This window comes from Zootoca vivipara, chromosome 5 (assembly GCF_963506605.1).
Source record: "Zootoca vivipara chromosome 5, rZooViv1.1, whole genome shotgun sequence".
Lineage (NCBI taxonomy): Eukaryota > Metazoa > Chordata > Lepidosauria > Squamata > Lacertidae > Zootoca > Zootoca vivipara.
In genome coordinates, this window is record NC_083280.1 from 48,648,638 (window position 1) to 48,666,544 (window position 17,907).

General features: G+C 38.9%; 1 protein-coding gene across 1 annotated transcript in view; it reads left to right on the forward strand.

The window, feature by feature from the left end:
- Positions 1 to 460: 460 nt before the first annotated feature.
- RBM20 (RNA binding motif protein 20) overlaps positions 461 to 17,907 on the forward strand; it is a gene marked incomplete at its 5' end in the record, with an annotated part of 32,511 nt that continues 15,064 nt past the window's right edge. The window contains 9 exons of the mRNA XM_035132788.2: positions 461 to 1,609; positions 3,941 to 4,002; positions 4,663 to 4,754; positions 6,345 to 6,436; positions 7,538 to 7,681; positions 9,932 to 10,063; positions 11,643 to 11,722; positions 13,245 to 13,932; positions 15,747 to 15,842. Of these exons, the coding sequence (XP_034988679.2) occupies positions 461 to 1,609; positions 3,941 to 4,002; positions 4,663 to 4,754; positions 6,345 to 6,436; positions 7,538 to 7,681; positions 9,932 to 10,063; positions 11,643 to 11,722; positions 13,245 to 13,932; positions 15,747 to 15,842 (2,535 nt within the window). The remainder of the gene's footprint in view (positions 1,610 to 3,940; positions 4,003 to 4,662; positions 4,755 to 6,344; positions 6,437 to 7,537; positions 7,682 to 9,931; positions 10,064 to 11,642; positions 11,723 to 13,244; positions 13,933 to 15,746; positions 15,843 to 17,907) is intronic.

Sequence of the window (17,907 nt, forward strand, 5' to 3'; positions counted from 1 at the left end):
TGGGACTTGTAGTCCAGCAACATCAGGAGGACACCAGGTTGGTGAAAGCTGACCTGCACTGACCGGTTTCTTATACTGGGCAAATTTAATTTTCACTAGCTTATTTGTTACAAGGAAAGTGCCCTTCTATTAATTGCTCAGTAATGGGCTTATAAGAAAACCCACTGGATTCAATGAAGTCCTTCCATTGACCTTCAAATAGTTTTTTGGCTTGGGTCCCAAATGAACATAAGCCTCTTTTTAAATCTTTGAAACACTGATCTGCCTTCAGCATCATAACTGAAATGAATATAGTTCCAGACACATTAGGGGACGGGCTGGGTTATTAGTATGTCATAAATCACTTTCCTTCCTTCCAGGGGTTTAGCAAGGATAGATATCATGGGTAGCATCTTACCACTTAGTCATGGTGACAAGGGTCTACTGTTAAATTACTAATTTAAACTAAAACTATTGCCTGTTGTTTTGCAGTGCTGCCAAGCTTCTGGACAAGAATCTGTTCTCTGTCAGCACCCCGAATCCTCTGCTTCCTTCTCCTGCAGGTCTTCAGCTTGCTCAGCTGCAAGCCCAGCTCACCCTGCACAGGCTAAAATTGGCTCAGACAGCAGTCACCAACAACACAGCAGCTGCAACTGTCCTGAATCAAGTTCTCTCCAAAGTGGCCATGTCTCAGCCACTGTTCAACCAATTAAGACATCCATCCATGTTTAACGCTCCTCAGGGACATGTTGGAGGGCCTGGAGTTACCAACTCTAGATTCCCACCTGGTGGAATACATTTTCCAGCACAAAACCCCACTTTGGCAGTACCGAGTGGAACTCTGGGGCCTGTAAATAACCTTCAAAATCAAAACCCAAATGCTGTTGTCATAAATCCTTTTGGAGGTGTAATATCCCAGACAGCTGGACAACAGGCTGTAGTTATGGGACTAAATAAGACTGGCATCTCCTCTGCTACAGGTGGATTTTATGACTATGGTAAACAAGTATTTCCCCCTGATGCAGAACAGTGCAGCCAGCATGGCTTTGTGACTACTGCGTCTCATTCAGTCCCAACTTCTTCTGGAGTTGGAACCTATGATGGGCATTTTGGTAAGCATGACAACCACCCAGGATTTCAGAAAGACTTTTATGGAGTGAGTTCTAAAGGCCAGCATACAGCTGGTGTGCAGACTTTGACTTTTGCTGGTGAGCCACATAATTCTCATCAGATTATAAATCAAAAAGGCGAGGCGGGTTCTGTAATACATGAAACAGAAACAAAGCAGTGGGAAAATCCTTCTACTTTTCCTAGCCAAAATAAGCCTGACACCATGCCCAATGCCAGCATGTGGCCATCAACAAGTGCCCCATATGAAATAAGAAACGATCTCTACAACCCTGAAGAACCAACGCCTGACATAAAGTTCAGTGCTGGCGCTCCACTTCCTTTCAGCAGAACCAAAAGCAGTAAACAGAATTTCAGCAACTCACGAATGAGACAGAAGCAGGAACCAGATTTGTCGGTGAGACCTCTTCAGTCTCATGAGCTAAATGACTTTCATAGTATAGCACCTGTTTGCTTCCCTCACATCTGCACCTTATGCGATAAGAAGGTCTTTGATCTAAAGGTAAGTCTTAGGGAGAACTGGACATCTTTCTAGTACTTGGAAGTGTGTTTCATTAAATTAACTCCAAGGCATTCCTGATATAAGTTGAGTAACTGTTGAGTATATTAATTTTTTTTATGCTGTGTATTTGTGGGTTGTTGCCTGGGTCTTACAAGTTTACTCAAGAGCAGACCCACTGAAATGAATAACCACTACAATGTTGTGTCCATTAATTTCAGTAATTTGCTCTGAGTAAAACTTTGTTAAATATCACTCAAAGGTTACAATCTTAAGAAGATTTAGCCATTAAAATCACTAGGGCTTGCTTCAAGCTAAACATGCTTTAAAACATTATGTTAGTTGTACACTGAGTAAGTTGATATACACAGATGAATTATAAATGTAGAACTTTCCTTAAATCCAAAGCACTTTGGGGAGAAGAGTTGTAGTATTTCAATCATTTGTCAGACCTCTTCATGAAGAGCAGGTATTAAAATAGTAGATAAATTAATCATGATTCTGCAATAGCTAGGTTCTGCTCTCATCCAGTTGTCACAAGTAAGGTCATGTTATTTTATTTTACAAGATGGCTGTTTTTGTGAAATGATGAACTTCTTCTGTAAGAAAATAATAATATTAATGGAGTCACATTTCTTATGCTAGGAAAAGTGTATCCTTCAGAACAAAACTTGATAAGACAAATGTCTGTCCCAACCTCAGGTGATATGCATTTGGAACCTGATTCATATTTGTATGTGATTTATATCAGAATGTTCCCCAGTATGGTGAGAAATAATCAGTTTTTAATGTTGTAACCTTCCGTGAAACCTTCAGGTGAAGGATAGGTATGAAATTAATATTGTTATCATCAATAAATACATAATTTGACATGTTAAGAAAAGAATCATATGTCAGGGTTGAGATATTTTTCATCTTTGTTGTCAATAACTCTTCTTATTTGAAATTTTGGTAAATGATTTTTCGGTTTGTTTTTAAATGTCACATACATTGAAATATTTTTTAAGAAAACATTTGTAGGCACTCAGAGTATATTCAGCACTTCAGAAATTTTGGCTACATTAATTTTACTCAACCTCCCTTATATGTCCTTTTAAAAAACAGAAATCTTGCAGTCAGGAGATTTCTTGTTACGCGGCTTTTTTGGTACTTGTATTTTGCACTTAAAAACATAAATAATAACAATAATTTATTATTTATACCCCGCCCATCTGGCTGGGTTTCCCCAGCCACTCTGGGCGGCTTCCAACAAAAGATTAAAAATGCATTAAAAAGCCTGCGTACCAGTTCTGCTGCACTGTAGGGCACTGTGCAGATAGGCATGAAGGAGGAATTTGTCTGGTTTGCTCTTTTACAGTTGCTCAACCTGATCTAGTGCTCCTGAATTTGCTTGTGGATAAAAACGTAACTCCCAGTCTGACTATACACTTTTTCAGAATTTGAGGTGCAGTTTCACTGCACAGAAATATGCATGAAAGCAATATATTATGTGACACATACAAAATGTTTTATTTTACAAATGAATGCATTGAAAATTGTGCAGTTTATGTTAAAAGTGTGAACAAAATACGCACCATTTAAATGCAGACTTCTTGTGTGTTCTTTCAAAAAACAAGCATAAAACGAATGAATGAGTGAATGATGTTTGCACCTTGCTGTCCATTAGTTGCTGTATTTGCTAATTGTATGTCTACCCTGGGGTATTGACAGCTGCTTTAATTCATACTGTAATTTTGATGTATTTTTTGTTGTACACCACCATGTGGTTTCAAATGAAATAAATAAATAAATAATAAGAAAAGGGGACAGAATGAACCTATACCTGAGCACCAGCAAGACTAAAGTGGGATGGATTTAGGTGGATCAGTTAATCCCTTTGTGCAGAGATGGCTCCTTCACATACAAAAACCCCGTCCTCAATAGGGGGTTCAGAATACGTCCTGTCCTCTTTCAGTGTTCCTCCAGTGATACTGTTGTGAATGGGATGAGCATTTTCCAGCAGCTGTTGGAACAGCTTAATTCAGCCACAGTAGAGTCACTGGAAGGAGCACAGCAGTAGGGCTTGGTAGTTTGTGGACTCCAGCTATGGCGAGGAATTTTTGGGCCTGGATATTTGCATAGTGCATGTTTGCAGAGTTTAAGTGGGTCAGATTTGTTTCACCTGGAGTAATTTCATGTCAAAATTTAGAATACTATGGAATTTTATACAAAAACAAAAATCCCCAGAAACTTCTACTACAGCCTTTCATATGACCTATTATAACAAATGCTGCTGTACATGTTGTCTTCTATTTTTCCACAATTTTATTCCATTTTCTCACTATTTTTATGTAGGACTGGGATCAGCATATTAAAGGAAATCTTCACATTCAAAAATGCATTGCTTTCTCAGAGAAGTGAGTGTAAAGTAAAGAAACAATTTTGTGCCTGCTATGTGACTTATATAACTGTTTTATTTAGTTTCTTGTACATGCTTCTTGATTTAAAGTTGTGATCTTAGCCATCAATACTGTGTGGATGTAAATTCTAGTAATAACACATGAACCTTTTACAAGTGAATATATGTGTTTCGAATCTTCTACAGACAATGCATGCATGACAAATGACATCAAGATGTAGACTCGAATACCAAGGTCCAATTATTTGTCTTGCAAGACAACTATATTGCAAGACAGATGTATTTGCACACATACTGCTGTTCTTCCTGGAAGCAGAAGGAATGCATGCTATCTCTAGATACAATTTCCATCTGAAACCCATAGCTTCACACTGGCTTATGCTGTTTTTGACAATCCTAACCATTATTTTGCCACTCCCACTTCATTTGCATGCTTGATCCTTATGGGTTGACATTCTTGAGGAGGCTGCAGCAAAACCAATAGTGCAAATGCCCTACAACGCAATCCTAATACATCAGTGATGTAATGTCCCTGGAATAACAGAATAATTTATGGTAGTGAGCAGGGGAATTTAAGGTACTTTGAGTATTTAGGCCAAGATCTTTTCCAGTTTTCCTACTGTATTGCTGAATGTCAACCTTTTTTCTTTCTTTTTAGTTCCAACATACGGTGTGTGCTAAATTCAGCAGAAGGAATGCTGCACTCTTCTCCAAATAACACATCTGCATTTAATCTTTCTGGTTCCGAAGGTAAATTACAATATCAAAAATATGTAATTAATAGTGCACTCCTCTATATGTCTACTCAGAAGTAAGACCTTTTGAGTTGAACAAGACTTACTCCTGGTAAGTGAGCATAGGATTGCATCCTTAACCTTTTTTTAGTTGGCATACAGTTGCAGCAAGCCGGGTTATGTTTAATTGTATGTTTATTCGCAAATGACATAATATTAGCTATACGTTAATGTATTTGTGTTCAAAGTTTAAACAAAAAAGGGCATTATGTAATAATGTAGCATTATGCAAGAATATATAAATAAAGAACAAATATACTGTATATTTGGATATATTTACCTCTTGTGATTGAGCCCATCCAGACATTTTTGATAGCAAATGAACTAGATCATCTGTCCAGGAGGCCACCTATCACCCAAATCATGCATACAGCCAAAGGAGAATGCCCCATAGCTTTGTCACTGTTGCCATACTCTAATAAATCTTTTAAATGAATCTAAACCTTTATAATAAATAGTAAGTTTGGTTTTATTCCTCTGACTGCTGGCTGATGATGTGTTTATTTCTGTATACTTTACTACTTTACTTCAATTGAATTAGTTGGTTTATTTGCTTTTTATTGCCATTTTATATTACTTCAATTTTTATATATTTAAATTTATTTAGATTTCTTATATGTAGATTGGTATTTTTAATACCACTCTGAAAACTTTTAAAGTTGAAAAATTGTTTAATAAATAAATAAAAATCTGAAGACAGGCATGGGGAAATTCTGAACCAAACCCCTATGCCCCCTTGGCTGTTTGCCTTTTCCAACAAAGATCCTAAAGACAACAAATAGCACACCTCAAGGTCAGACAATGGTGCTACCATGAATAAATCAGAATGGTGGGAGATTCAGGACAGACCAAAGGAAGTACATCTTCATTCACACAATGCATACCGTAGTTAAACTATGGAACACACTAAACACATTCTTAGCCAATGGAATTTGATATTAAAAGTTCTGGTGATGGCAACCAAGCTAGATGGTTTCAAAAGGGGCTTAAACAAAATTCATCATAGAGGATGGGGCTGTCAGAGGCCATTAGTCATAATGGGTACATAGTATATCTTGGATTAGAAGTACTGTACTGTACTATGCCTCCGAATACCAATTCTGGAGAACAAGAGAATGCTGCACTCATTTCATATATGTGGGCTTCTCATAGGCATTTTGTCCATTGTGAGAACAGAATTCTTGACTATACTGTATAGGTGCTTGGTCAGATCCAGCAGGGTTCTCCTTATGTTCATCTTGCCCAGTAGAAACAGGACCATGATGGATATTTCATTTTGACTTGATGCCTCACTGGGCTCAGGAAATCATCCCAGCCCACCCTCTATTTGTAGAATTTCTCAGAGAATCATGGACAGTGGTGGCCTATCATTAGAGAAAGACAGCTTTGTAGGATGGGCTTATACCTCCATGAACATGAAAGGCTGTGACAGATTTGCTTTCCCAATGTTAGAAAGATACTAGTTATTTAAGGAAGTAGCACTTCTTCGTTTTTTGGACATCATACACATTTCTGGGTTGTCACTCAATATGTTCCATTTGTTTAGATTACTCTTTAAATGTGGGGACATCATACAACTCTACACCTTCATTTGGCCAGCCAGGTTCTACATTTTCTTCTGTACCATCCGGAGTAAATGTGAGTATCTCACACAATATACTAAGTATAGTTCAGCATTCAGCTCTTAGTGAACATCAGGGTTTTCTTTAACAGCATTAAAACAATATAATTGAATATCCTTCAATGATCTAACAGTATTTCTAATTAATTGTGAATTAATTGCTGGCCTGCATGTAGCCCAGGGCTGGGCCTATACTCCTTCCACATTCATGTATATGCTTCCTCTCTGGTTAAGTGATATGTAGGAAATAAAATTAAAAGGCTTTAAAAAGCATCCTGTAGAGAGCTGTTAACTGCAGTGTTAGGTTTTCAGCATTGCAATGTATCACCAGCCAAACATCACAATCTGGTACTACACTGTGATGTCAGAAGGGAGGGGCGAGCTGCCTCATCCCCAGCCCTGCAAGGCACCGGGGTGAAACAGCCTCAGCTTGGAGCTAAGGCGGTTTCACCCCAGTGCTTCGTGGGGCTGGGGATGAGGCAGCTTGCTCCTCCTGCCTGGCACTTATCCACTGAGAGGAAGGCAGCTGTGTGTGCCTTAATGTAGAAGTATAACGGAGCCCCCGCCCCACCTCCAGCTTGTGCAAGCCAGAGGCTAGGTAGGGGCTCCTTTAAACTTCTCCACTGAGGTGCACACAGCTGCCCACCCCTCAGTGTAAGGGAGTCCCCACCTCATCGTTCCTGTAAGCCAGAGGCAGGGGGGAGGCTCCCATTGTATTATGGTTTCAACTTCATTTTAATGTTGCATTTTTTATTGTTAGCCACCCTAAGACAGGAAAGTCAGTATATAAGAAATAATAATAACAATAACAACAATAACAATAAATAAATAAATAAAATAAAAGAATTCCTTCAGAAGCACCTTAAAGACCAACTAAGTTTTTATTTTGGTATGAGCTTTCGTGTGCATGCACACTTCTTCAGATACACTTCTTCAGACTGATATGTCTGAGATAAGAAATGAATGCATAGGATTACAGGAGAATCCTGTACATAGATTTGCCTTTAAGGCTTGTACTCCTATACAGTGCAAGTTAAGAAAGAGGGTTTTTTAAAGTATGCGTCTAGTTGGATGCTGTTTTAGATATCTGTATCTAGATTTATTTTTAATACTTTCAGCTGCCACAAAGGAAAAGTACACCAGGTCGAGTAGTACACATCTGTAATCTTCCTGAAGGAAGCTGTACAGAGAATGATGTTATTAATCTTGGACTTCCCTTTGGAAAAGTCACAAATTATATCCTTATGAAATCTACCAATCAAGTATGTCCTTCTTTTTATTGTTTGCTATAGTATAAGCATAAATACCGTGTTTCTCATATTATAAGACATGTCTTATACAGTATTTATTTTTTCCTCAAAAAAACACACTATGACTTATTTTCAAGGGATGTCTTATTTTTTTCCTCCTCCTCCTGCCACGGCCGGCATTGCTGCTGCGCCTATCAGTGTGTCTTATTTTCGGGGTATGGCTTATATTCCTTGAATGCTTAAAAATCCTGCTATGGCTTATTTTATGGGTATGTCTTAAAATATGAGAAACAGGGTATGTAAATGTATTGTTTGAGTTTTTAACATAAATTGCATTTTCTTATTTCAAAAGTGACTGTGTGTAGTTAGTTCTTTAACTCTTCCAGAGTAATTGCTTGTTTTATTTATAAGGTGAATTGAGTATACTCTAGTTCAGATGCCCAGTTTAGATCATTGTATTTTCAGATGCCTGCATATTTTACAGGAAGTTTGTCAAGCAAACACAGGATTGCAATGTAGGAGATTAGTGGCATTAATGACCTTTTCTCAGTGGAGACCTTCCTTGTATAGTTCCGACTACACCAGACCAACACAGCTACCTACCTGTTCCTTGTATAGGTTTTCCTGTCCACTGTTAAGAGCCAATCTTAAGGATGGATGATTCTGTTGATTTTGTGTCTCTCAATTTCTCATTTTTCCTACCTTGAGTTTGCATCTCCACATTTTCACACTAGTTTGCAAATTTATTCAATAATGTTCACCAGAACTTTAATGTACATTTATCCCAAAAATACACAGTTTAGATGCAATATTGGCCTTTATATAGATATATATACATTTTTGGAAGCAGTTTTTCCTTATATAACTAATTTTTGTATGCTGTTTTCACTAGGCATGCTTTCTTCTAATATAAACATTTTTGTACACATTATTTGGTTGGAAAACTGCATTGTAAAATCCAGAAGTGTGAAATTTGAAGGAAGGCTGTTTTGGTGTGCGTGTTGTTTTAAGGAATGTGAATTAGGTAGGTTCATATTGAAATGCAAAGTGAACCAAATTTCTCTCCCAACCCCTATCATGGTTAAGGAAGAGAAACTTTAAACCAGGGGTCCCCAGACTTACCCAGCTTTGGGCCGGTGCCCGCCGCGCCGATCGCGCGGCGGGCCGGAGGGCGGGGGAGTGCGCGCCTGTGTGCATGCACACACACACTTACTGGCGCGGTGGCGCGCTCCCAAGTTCGAATAGTCGCCGAAAATCGTTTGTGCGCATGCGTATGGGCCTCCCCCCGACCCGGAAGTGCACCAGAAATGACCTCTTCTGGGTCGGGAGAGGCCCATATGCACAAACGATTTCCGGTGTTTTTTTCCAATCTGGAAGTGCGCCGCCGTGCTGCGCGCCGTAAGAGCGGGCGGCGGCAGCGGGCGGCGGGGGTCGGCGCGGGCCGTAGTTTGGGGACCCCTGCTTTAAACCCAATTGCCAGTTCAGATGACATGCTAAGCCACACCTTGGTTTTGCTGCTGCACTGTGGCTCAAAGGACCAAGTCAGAGCAAAGTGGGTACAGGCTGCTCTCCAGAATGCATCAGTTTGCACAGCTTCAGTAAACCACTTTTTAGATTACCATGAAGTGTAAATCAGGCCAATGTTCCTTTCCTTCTGCATATAGCTTCTTGTTAAACTGTAGTAATCAATTATCTTTTTTAAAAAACAAACCAAAACCCACATTTATGAGTTTCTGTTCTGCTAATTTTTTTGTACCCGGTCCCATGAAAATTACTTGAAATCTTTCACAGGGCTCAGGATATATTTTTCCTTGTGTGGCTAGATGCAAAGGAGGGCAAGGCTCTTGTACCGATAGTAGCTATGCACAAGATGGAAATCTTAGCAGACTGTCCTTTCAACATCCCTGATTACAAGATGCATCTACCAAGCTACTTTCTTTCACATATCAGTGGAAGATACTGGTGTCCTGTCTTTCTGTGTAACTAAAATTATGTCAGTGTGTGTGTGTGTGTGTGTGTGTGTGTGTGTGTGTGTGTATGTATGTATATATACCGGTATTGATTAGTAGAGATCTAAGTGTGTCTACTTATCCACACATAAATATCACAATATATTAAAATAATCTTACTATTTATTCTAATGATCTTCACTATCTATACTATGAAGATACTATGAAGATGCAGTTTTTGTCATGTTTTTCTTTTTTTACTAAATGATCTAAAATACAAAGAGAGCTATAAACCGTTTCTGTATTATAACAGGCTTTTCTAGAAATGGCCTATACTGAGGCAGCTCAGGCTATGGTGCAGTACTACAAAGAAAAACCTGCAATGATAAATGATGACAAATTGCTCATTAGAATGTCTAAAAGATACAGAGAACTTCAGTTGAAGGTAAATAAATTAGTTATCCTGTCTTTCTGTGAATTTTGCTGTTAGTTGTTCAACTGCTTTAATTGCTAGTATGTTGTTTTCAGATAAGCTTTCATAAATTCTTTTCTACTGTTTTCCTCTTCACCATGTCATTGTTTATATACCTGTGGTATCATTTATTGGGCAAGCCTGCCTTTTCTGCTTACGTAGACTGAGTATTAGACTAAAGTATTGGACAAATAAGAGCCCTGATTTCTCCCATAGACCCCATCTACACTATGTATACATTTAAAGCGCTGTCATAGTATTTTAAACAGTCATGGTTTCCTGCAAATAATCCTTGGAACAGTAGATTGTTAAGAGTGCTGAGAGTTGTTAGAAGACCCCTATTCCCCTCACAGACCCTGTGTTCCCTGGGAATTGGGATTGATGTAACCACTCTGGGTAATAAACTCCTGTGTAGAGAAGATTTCAGCAAAACTTTATCTATGGGGCTTTTCTGTAAACAACATATCAACAGAAACGTGTAGCTTGTGCCATTGCTGTTGCGTTGTGCGGCATGTTTGTAGTTTTTATTTAAAAGGCATTTTTGTAGCCAGTGTTCTCTCATAAGTATGTCACCCACATGTGCTCAGTATGAACCTGCTGTGAAAGGAGTGAGTGTGGGCTGAATGGAATGTTGGGTGGGTAAGAATAAATGCCAAGTGAAGATGATCAGTTGGGTACTTGTAATGTGGAATGGTAGCTTCAGCTGCATGGCTGCTTCAGTTCTGTAGGCTCCATATGTCTGTTCCCGTGAACAGACAAATCTGGGACTTAGGTCAACCACACTGCCACTCATATCCACCCTGCTTCAAGACCGCAGTAAATCTTGAACCAGGACTTTTTTTCAGCCGGAGGTCAGCGGAATTGAGTACCGGCACCTCTTCTGTCCATTCCGGAACCTCTGTAGTGTGGTGGTGCCAACAGAGGCAGAGGTCGGCACAGCGCTCAGGTCAACAACTTGGGGTGGTGCTCCCCGTAAAAAAAAGTAAACAAGTTCTGGCACCTCTTTCTATAGAAAAAAGCCCTGTCTGCAACTAACCACAGGATGGGATACTATACCATATAAATATTGTCTAAATAATGTGTCTATTAGGGCTCTTAATAGCTGTAATATCTCAGTAGTTTGAGTGGAAATGTAAAGCCACTAGCCAGCAATGGATGCCATAGCGAGGCAGCAGACTCACTTGACCTGCAACTGTGTCACTCCTGCTTATCAGGAGGAGTCAGGTGGGTGTACTGCAAATGCACTGTGCCCTCTTCGCTCCTTCTCCTTTGCCTCCTGGTATGCAGCAGCAACGTGACTAACGGAATATCCGATATCCATCTTGTACTGTCCTTAGCAACTTCTTTAACCAAATGGTTTCTTGCCAATTGAATAATTGTTTTTAGTTCATTAGTTTTCTCTTATTCAACAGTAAGAAGCTAAGCCATAGCATTCTGAAATGTAAACATAATAAAATAAATTGAAAATATTCATACCAGTGCTTCTCTTTCAATAGCTTGAAGTGTGAAGCTTATTTACAATTATTAATCTGTATATTTATATTTGGCTTAGAAACCAGGTAAGAATGTGGCAGCAATAATCCAAGACATCCATTCTCAGAGGGAGCGGGACATGTTGCGGGAGACAGACAGGTATTACACAATGTTAACAGTTGATGTCAAAAAGATTGCTTTATAGAACAGAGATGCTTTTGGATAATACAGAAATAGGCAGACAGGACACATTTCTGCAAGTCTAAAGCTAGGAACAAGTTTTTTTATTTGAAATGTGTTTGTTTTGAAAAGTTAAGATACTTAAAAATTGTTTGCTATATTAAGAAAATGCATGCTGAAATACTGTACTGACATTCTCAGTAAAATCTGCTGAGCACAAACTACAGCATGTTTCTGAAATTTTCAAGAAGAAAATGCCAAATGCACAGACACTTTGAAATACCACTTTGAAATAAAATATTAATTCACTTTCTATTATTTCCTGTTTACTGTTGTCTATAGTTAAGACAAAAAACTAGTAGATGAACTCATAAATGATCTTTTTACTTGTAGTTAGGGTACTTGCAGTTAAAGTACTTTAGTCATTCTCTAGAGCTAATATATGTGTAGATGGCTGGATATGCATTCAGTTCAAAATCATCAAATTGTTTGGTTATGTGAACAAATCTGTATTCATTATCATCCTTACTGTTTGCATGCAATTTTATTTTGGTTCTTGTTGCTATGCGGTAGTTATACTGTTCAAATTAACTGCCTGATCTAAGACAGACATAGGAGTATTCTCCTTGGCACCCGCTAGCAGAAGTACAAATTAAGAAATCCTCCTTTTATGCACATGTACTGTACAAATGTGTAATTACAATGCAGTGTTGTGTGTAATTTTGACCATTCTTAAGCAATTTAGATGCTTAATATTGCTATACAGACACAGTATACTTTGAGAGATACCGTAAATAGAAAGACATGCAAGTTGTTGTGGCACTTTAGGGTCTAAGGCTGAGATCCTTATGCTGGGCTGAGGGGTGGAGGGGTTGGACTGAGCAGAGATAAGTATGTTCTCACATCAGGCATGAAGCCCTCTGGCAGTTTCATCACCACCAGATTCTAACAGAAGGCCCTGGAACATCTAAGGCAGGCATCCCCAAACTTCGGCCCTCCAGATGTTTTGGACTACAATTCCCATCATCCCTGACCACTGGTCCTCTTAGCTAGGGATCATGGGAGTTGTAGGCCAAAACATCTGGAGGGCTGCAGTTTGGGGATGCCTGATCTAAGGTCATCAAAGACCTGATATGGCTGAACACCACTTGTCCCTTCCCCACCCTGTTTCTTTGCTGCCACTGTAAGAAGCTGGACTGCAGATGTGGCAGTGATTCTGGCACTCCATAAAGCCCCACAGGCAGAGGATGGGGTTTGGATTGTTCTATCCCTGTTTTATTTTGGAAGAACTTTTACTCAGATGTTTTGTGGCCTTTAGTACTGGTTTCTTAATGTCCTTGGTATTTTGCTGATTATTATTGATTGTTACTGAATATTGTAGTGTTTTACGATGGTATGAACTGCTTTGGTGTTTCTGTCTTGTGATTGAAATGTGGTATAAAATATTATAAAACAATAAGAATAATAGTAAGTAGCATCCTTCTTTTCCTTTGTGTTTTAGATATGGACCTGAAAGGCCTCGGTCTCGCAGCCCTATAAGCCGTTCTCTTTCCCCAAGATCACACACTCCAAGCTTTACTTCCTGCAGCTCCCCACATAGTCCGCTGAGCACAAACTGGACAGACTGGGGAAATGGAAGAGAGCCATGGGATCAGTCTTCATATTCCCGAAGGGAAGAAGAAAGAGAATCAATGCCCTGGAGAGAGAATGGGGAAGAGAAAAGGGATAGGACTGACACATGGGAGCATGAGAGAAAACATTATATGCGCCATTTGGATAAACTAGACTTGGAAGAACGTTCCGAAGGAACCAGAAGCTACAGAGAAAAATATTTAAGAGGGGGGTCACCCAGTGCAAAGGGGCTGCCTGGATATAAGAACAGAGAAGAAGACTATTATAGGAAACCCACAAAGCAAAAATCTGATAAGTATTCAAAACAGATAGTGGATACAGCTCCGAAGTGTAAAAGGAAGGAAGAAACAAGATTGAAAGAACACAAGCATTCTCATTGTGAAGATCCAACAAGAGAAGAAAAATTAGAACAGAAACCCAACAAGGTCCCTGACAGTATCAAGCAAAAGCAAAGTGATAAGGAAAAATTCAAGGATTCTGATAAAAAGTCAGAGGAAGAGGTACCTGATGAGGCTAAAAGAGTTAATGGGAAGACAGGGACAGGAACTAAAAATGAGGTAATAAGTGATTTAAGTTACTATTGGAAATAAAAAAAATTATGAGACACATTGTAATTAAAAGTACCTCTTCTATGTACATGGTATATATGGTACATTGTATATACATTATATATACATTCTATATACAGAATGAACATGCACAGATTAGACTCCCATCAACACTATCTCTCCTTGCTTATTTCTACAAATCAGATTAATTTTCCCCCATGTTGCGGGCATCACCCTATATTATATTATATTATATTATATTATATTATATTATTATAATATTAGTGTGTTTAACTGTTGTGTTGATTATATAAGTCATTCTGCCAGTGAACAACCTCAATGGAACTGACTGTTTAAGAATTTGTGTGTTGTTTATTGGTTAATTAAGGGATTTGAAATTAGGAGCAAATGATGTTGTTAAGTAAAATCACAAGGACATACAAGCTAAAGTTTCCAATGGAATAGAATAGAAAAAGATACCCAAGAAATATATTGCAACAATTTGATTTAGATGCATTCCTGGTGCAGATATTGCTATGGAACAGCAGTCACATTTGATGTTAAGAACGTGCATTCCTACAGTACATTTTTACAGTGAATGGACTTTAGTAACTTATTGTCTGGATCTTCTGATAACTCCAGTATTCAGCATTATTACCTTGCTCTTTGTAGCTGGGAACCAAAGATCAGCTTAAGTTCACAAAGAGGCGGGGAGGGGAGGCTAGCAGAGTGCAGTAAAAATAAAGAAATCTTTTAATAATTAACTCATATGCCGCATCACAGACTACTTTTCAAATTCTTCTCAGTTTCAACATTGCTTGCTATGCAACATGGTAGCTGCTGGCTTAAGCTCAAGGAGTAGATTTGGGGATTCTTTGAATCCTGGCCACTATTTCAAATTCAGAAGTTGATAGTTCCAAAGTAAGTCTTTCTGCATAGGGGAATGAAGAAGTGTTTTTTTTACATGTGACTGCCTTTACAAGATAATGCTTTTTAAAATTTATGACCCTCACCCAGTGATAGGTGAAGACAGACAAAGCGGTTTTAGAGCAGCAAGCAAGTTGAATTTGGAAGCATCTACACTGTTTAATCCGAATGTAGTAATCCTCTCCAGGGGTCTAGCTCTGAAAAAACAGGGGTTCCTTGCAGAAAAATCTTGTTGTGTCCAGCACTGGTTGAGTGGCATCTCATCATTTTATCAATAAAGCTTCCTGCTGCCATACCCCCTGAGTAGTTTTGTTCAACTAACACAATGAATGGATTGATAGATGCACATGCAGCTCTCTAATTCTAAAAAAGCAAAACAAAACCAGGTAACCCATCTGATAACCTCTGAGAAAGGGCAACAATAAGAGCTTATACACACTTCCTCTTGTTCCACTGCTTTCCCCCAGGGAAAACTGTTCTTTAGAACTCAGTTGGAGCAAGCAACAATTGGGTTTACTGCACATTCCCGTTTTTTCTTATTTAGAACTCAAGAGCAGATTTTCCCTGGGAAAGCAGTAGGACAAGGGGGGAAATTGCTTGGACCCATCCCTAGAAAGCATGAGTCAAGCAGAATACTGTTAAGACCTGTGCTTTCTAGGCACGGGACAAGCATGAGTCAAGCAGAATACTGTTAAGACCTGTGCTTTCTAGGCACGGGACAAGTGGAAGTGTGGATGAGGCCTCCACTAAATCAGCATTTGATTTTCTGGTATGTACATCCATCAATCAAATTGTGAAGGCGGGAGGAAGAGGGCTCACATCATGAATAAGGGATGCAATGTAAGTTCACTTTTTATATTACATCTGTCTTCACCCATAGACAATCTCTGTCTTAGGTTAAAAATATATATTCTAATATGGAGATCCCCTTTCCCGCAAATAAGCAGATGAAAGAAGCAGAAGATCCTATGGAAAACTCAAGAAAAGAAAAGGTGAGATTTATACGTTCATGGGCCTTGATACCTGATGTAAAATTTGTTTGTTTGAAAATTTCTTGAGTCACTTGGCTGCCAGATATTCATTATATAATCAAAAACATGAAAAATACAAACAACACTAAAATCAGATAGAAACACATGGCACAATGAAGGTGCAAATCTTCAGGAAGGCAACACATCCATGAGCCTGGTCTGTGGTGTGTTGCTTTAAAATAGGATCTTCACAGTGGCAGCATCTCAACAGTAGGATATTTACCCCCACTAGGGAAGTATGATCATATCTTAATACTGTCAAATTTCAGATTTTAGCTGAAAATGTTTTTGTTCATCCAGACTTTGGGGGCATGTGTTTTGTATGGGTCTTGTATTACTTTGCTGCTGTATAAAGTTATAATTTTAATCATGCTGTTTTTAAACGTTTTAAATTATTGTGTACAATTGCTGTGCTTTTTATTATGTTGATGACTGCCCTGGGCTCCATCATGAGGAAGGGTGGTCTATTAATAATAGCAATAGCCAGTACGGTTATATTAATTTTTAAAAAGATTTATTTGATTGATTAATTAATTAATTTTTTGTAAATAGTTTTTGTGTGCCCCCGTAAAAGCCAGAAATGCAATTACAATCTGGGGAGCAGATTCTAACTTTTACTGAAAAGAAGTTAATGCAGAAGGCAGCTCTCCCTATGGCACAGAGAACCCAAGCTGTTTAGGATTTTAAGGGCAATAAGCAGCACTTTGAATTGGGTCTGGAAGGGCATTTCCAAAAGTATTTAGGTGTGGGGATGACACTCATTGTTGTGGGAGGAGGACTTCCCTTTTGTCTCTTCCTCCCACAGCTCCCCACATCCAAATCTTCTCCAGGAAGTACCCCAAACCTCTGCGGCATTTTATGGAAGCATGTGGGATGCTGCAGGGGTGAAGATCCGTTGCTCCAATGTTGTGTATTCTGCTTGTAGAAGGACACTACTGGATTTCACCCAAAGGCTTTACAAATTATGTCATCATGACCTTTGCTTCTTTGGACAGATCCTCAGACTCTTTTTTTTTAGTTGCTCTCTACACACTTAGATTGCTTTGAATACTTGGCATTGGCTTTCAAAAATTTGGCATCTTTGAAAAGCTAAAGAGTTTTAAAAATTAAATCCAAGCATTAGGCCAACTTGTCACTTTGAGCAGGAGCAAATTAAATAAAGTTGAAGTGAGAACTTATTGAAATGATACATAAAGCTAGTCCCCCAGTCCAGCTCTGAAGAAACATAGGCCAATGTCCTTGGATGTTTTCCAGCATCATATCTTTAGGGTCATGAGCTGATCATCAGATGTGAAAGCTAGCAGTATCTATAGCAGCAGGAAACTGATCTCCCAAGAGTATCTGCCCTCCACGCCTTTCTAGGACACTAGAAGGATAAGTTTAATAGAGCAAACAGGAGAGAAACAAATAGGCTTAGCTTTTATCTTTTTGGAAGTTTCCTTCCCCCAACCCTTTACAATTGCTCCTCCCAGGGCATATGACAAAAACTGACAATCAAAAATAGTAAGGTCAAAAGTTCAAATGGGACTACAACAGCAGAGCCATAGGCACACTGCATTGGGCACACATAAGGATTCTAACAGCTGGTGTGTGTCATATGCAGCCTTTTGAACAGAAGCAAAAGTTGTTAGGCAAAATGTTACTCTGGCTGATATCAAAATCTTTTTTCAAGTTCGAATCATCATCCATCTAAAAATTCCTAGCATTTCTGCCAGGCTGTTTTATCATAAATGATAAGGGGTGAAAGGGTGCTAGTGAAAACCATACAGATTCTTCAGTGGTGGCTGATGCACATTGGGACTGGTAGGGCAGAAAGCAGGGAGGCTGAGAGTAGGCAAAGCCAATGAGGGGCAGAGCTGGAACCAGTGAGGGGCAGAGCCAACTAATTCTACTTTGAATCCCTTTGTTGTTATTTATTAAATTTATATACCACCCTTCCACATAAGACCACAGAGTGGTTTACAGTATAAAAACACAAAATATATAACATAATAACAAAACAAACAAACAAAAACAATACCCCCAA